Source organism: Lactuca saligna, chromosome 5 (assembly GCF_052625555.1).
Source record: "Lactuca saligna cultivar CGN05327 chromosome 5, ASM5262555v1, whole genome shotgun sequence".
Classification (NCBI taxonomy): domain Eukaryota; kingdom Viridiplantae; phylum Streptophyta; class Magnoliopsida; order Asterales; family Asteraceae; genus Lactuca; species Lactuca saligna.
This window is the reverse complement of record NC_136421.1, coordinates 240,670,219-240,674,389: the sequence shown is the minus strand read 5'-3', so window position 1 is coordinate 240,674,389 and position 4,171 is coordinate 240,670,219. Positions and strand designations below refer to the sequence as shown.

The following is a 4,171-nucleotide window of genomic DNA, read 5'->3' as shown; positions in this document are numbered from 1 at the left end:
ATTTATTGTTCCCTTATGCCGAAGATGGATTTCGATTGGATATATTACATCGTGGTGTTGAAGAACCAAACTCCAAAGGACGAACAACACTAACAATGCGAGAGTTTTTTGCTTATCATACATAACTGAGAACTAAGGAAATATGTTTCATATTACATTCAGGAAAACTATTCCAACAGTTTTTGATTGATTTGTATACAATGGTTGAAAAGGACCGGCTTAATTATATTCGGTTTAACCAACCGACGTTACGTGTCACTCCTTATGGAGCCTTGGCCGAGGTTGCTCAAGAAGGAACTGAGGATGCTTCTGTGATGGGAAACCGTATTATTATTTCGTCATCTTTTATGGGTGACAGCCGTTACATGTAACAGAATTAATTAGACGCAATGAATTTGGTTAAGTGGTTTGGTTATCCTGATCTTCTTTTAATTGTTACATGTAATCATAAATGGCCAGAGGTAATTAGATTCGTTGAATCTGAAAATCTTAAACTCAAAGACAGGCCCGATATTTTGACAAGAATATTCAAAATAAAACTTGATTTACTAATCATTAGACTCAAGGAAGAAATTTTTTTGGGTGAAGTCGATGGAGGTATAAATGTAAAATCTCATTATTCATCTAATTTTATTTTGATTTGATAATATCATGTGTCAACCAAGTAACATATTTACATCATACAGTTATATATATATGATCAAGTTTCATAAAAAGGGTCTTCCACATTGTTACATATGCCTATTTTTAGAAAAAAAAAATCTAAACTTCCAAATCCCGAAGACATAGATCGCATTATATGTGCTGAATTGTCAGATAAGGAACTTGAACAAGATTTGTATCAAATTGTTTCTGATAACATGATACATGGACCTTGTGGCAATGATTTTCCATTTATGGCATGTATGAAAAATGGAAAATGTTCTAAAGGATTTTCAAAAGACTTTACAAATGATACATATATTGACGATGATGGTTATCCAGTTTACCAAAGACGCGACAACGGAAACAATGTCGTGAAAAACGGAGTTGTATAAAAATTAATTTTTTTATATAAACATTTATTTCTTTATAAATTTTATCTTTTATAGGAAAGATATGTTAAATAATCTTAATTTTCTTTACGACATTTTGTTTCTTTTTTCAGATATGTTGTTTCTTATAATAAGATACTTTTGAAGCAATACCAAGCTCATATGAATCTTGAGTGGTGTAATCAGCTTGGATCGATAAAGTACATTTTTAAGTATATTACCAAAGGTCCAGACAGGATCATCGCGTCTTTTTATGACGCCAACAATAACAAAAAAAACAACATAAAGAAAATAACGATCGTGATGTAACTGTTGAGTATTACAATTATCCTTATATTTCTTCTTGTGAGGAATGTTAGAGACTTTTTTTAGGTATGACATTCATTATAGAAAACCACATGTTGAAAGGTTGTCGTTTCACCTACAAGACAAACAACATGTTGTGTTTAAACCATCCCAACGTGTTACTAATGTTGTTTCTAAGCCAACTATTGATACTTCTCAATTTTTGGCCTGGATGGAATGTAATAGCTAGAACGAAAAGGCAAGGGAGTTATCATGTGTTGAATTCCCAACTCAATATGTTTGGAATAAATCAGATAAAGTATGGAGAAGAAGAAAAACAAAGACAAAGTCACTTGGCAGAATTTATCATGTGTCTCCTAAGTCTGGTGATGTTTATTACTTGTGCATTTTGCTCACAAAAGTAAAGGGTCCTACTTGCTATTAAGATAATAGAACGGTTAACGGGACTGTTTATGACTCTTACAAAGATGCTTGCTACGCTCTTGGTCTATTAGAAAATGATAGAGAGTACATATCTTATATACAAGAAACACATCATTGGGCCACCGCTTCTTTCTGCAGGTTTCTATTCACTATGTTGATTACATCAGATAGTCTATCCCGACCTCATCATGTTTTTAAAGAGACATATAATTGTCTTTCTGATGATGACATTAACATTTGCGAATAAGAAATAGGCATGAAAGGTACAGTTACACAAAAAAACATTCCCACTTTAATTGATATTATAAATAAATTACTTCATTACTTTTTAATGTTTTCAGGCTTGAAGCTAAAACCGAAAGCAATTTACCACCTAACGTTGTCATACATTGAGAAATTTTTATTGAGCTGTGGTTTGACTCTTAAGAAAATACCCAATCTGCCATTACCTGATCACATATATATTCAAGATTCTTGCAATATGTTAATTCAAGATGATCTTAATTATGATCCATCCAGTCTTGAATCTGAACATCAACAACTGCATTCAAAATTAAATATCGAGCAAAAAAATGTTTATGATATAATTATGAATGCAGTTAACAACAAAAAAGGTGGTTTATTTTTCCTCTATAGTTATGGAGGAACATGAAAAACATTTGTTTAAAAGACATTGTCTGCTGCTATTAGATCTAAAGGTGAAGTAGTTATTAATGTTTCTTGGAGTGGAATTGCAGCACCCTTGCTTTTTGGTAGTAGGAAAACACATTCAAGATTTCATATACCAATTAAGTTAACTGAGAATTCTTTTTGTTCTATTACGCCAGGTAACGATGTACCAACCCTGTTGAACAAATTGAGCTTTAGAGTTTGGGACGAAGCCCCAATGATGCATCGTCGTTGTTTCGAAGCAATTGATAGGACACTTAGAGATATTATCCTTCCATCGGACAATGATAAACCATTTAGAGGCAAGACCATTGTATTTAGAGGAGACTTTCTACCAATTCTTCCAGTAATACAAAGAGGAAATCGTTCAAATATTGTGCAGGCAACATTGCATTCATCAAGATTATGGCACGAAGGTACAGTTTTATGTTTGACTGTAAACATGAGGCTTCAGGTCGGTTATCCAAACATTGATTTCGAAGAGACAAAATCATTTTTTGATTGGATTCTTAAAATTGGTGAAGGTACTATCGGTTTTCCTAATGATGGTGAAGTTGAAGTAGAATTTCCAGAAGATGTGATCATTCCCTCTACGGATAACCATATTCATTCAGTTGTAGCCTGCATTTATTCATCCTTTCAGAACCATCTTGAAGATCCATCTTATTTTCAAGATAAAGCTATTTTGGTCCCTACTAATGAATAAGTTGATGCTATCAGCAACTAAATGTTAGAATTGATGAAAGATAAAGGGAAAACATATATGAGTTCAGATTCGTTATGTGACACCGAGGCAGAAGATTCTTTTGAGGAATCAGTATACTCTCCAGATGTGTTGAATGCTTTTAAGGCCTCCAGAATTCCCAACCATAAACTTATAGTACAAAAATGTGTTCCGATCATGTTGATTCGTAATATTGACTAAACCAAAGGATTATGTAATGGTACTAGATTACAAATCGTAAGGCTTGGAAGACACGTCACTGAAGCACGAATCATATATGGTAGATTTTTCAACGAAACTACTTATATACCTCGCATGAAGTTGAACCGATTCGATAAAAAAATTCCATTATGTTTTCAATGTACGCAATTCCCAATAGCAGTTTGTTTCACTATGACCATTAATAAAACTCAAGGACAGTTATTATCAAATGTTGGATTATACTTGCGTAGACCTATCTTCACCCATGATCAGTTATATGTAGTTGTTTCTCGTGTAACAAGCAAAAAAGGTTTGAAGATACTCATATGTGACGAGTAAGGTCGTTTAAATAATGAAACAAAAACCTTGTCTACAAAGAGGTTCTGCAACGTTTATAGATATTTTTCGATTTCAGTGTTTCTTCTTCACATTTCAATAATAACAATAGCCATAAACTTTTTTTATAATTAATTTGCAATATATATATATATATATATATATATATATATATATATATATATATATATATATGCCTTTATATTTTTTAATATGTTCCCTGATATATGTATTTTTATATATATTTATGTATAACATATTTTAATATTTTAGCATTTATTATTATTATTTAGAACTAAAATATACTTAATATGCTTTGAAATATTTAATTACAGTTAAAATGGGAGATGGAATGCAAAAGAAAGAGAATGGAGCTGAAAAGATGCAAAAAGGATATTGCTGGCAGATTGACCCCTCTTCAGTGTTTCGGGTATATTTGATGACTCACATGTCGAATTGACGAGATTCAAAATGTTCT

General features: G+C 32.0%; 1 protein-coding gene across 1 annotated transcript; it reads left to right on the top strand.

Moving 5' to 3' along the window:
* The first annotated feature begins 200 nt into the window (after nt 1-200).
* On the top strand, nt 201-3,138 carry LOC145046433 (uncharacterized). The gene is made up of 5 exons (XM_078994721.1): nt 201-367; nt 1,148-1,339; nt 1,425-1,558; nt 2,105-2,377; nt 2,591-3,138. The coding sequence occupies exons 1-5, from the start codon at nt 201-203 to the stop codon at nt 3,136-3,138; spliced, it is 1,314 nt and encodes a 437-aa protein (XP_078850847.1).
* Nucleotides 3,139-4,171: the final 1,033 nt, after the last annotated feature.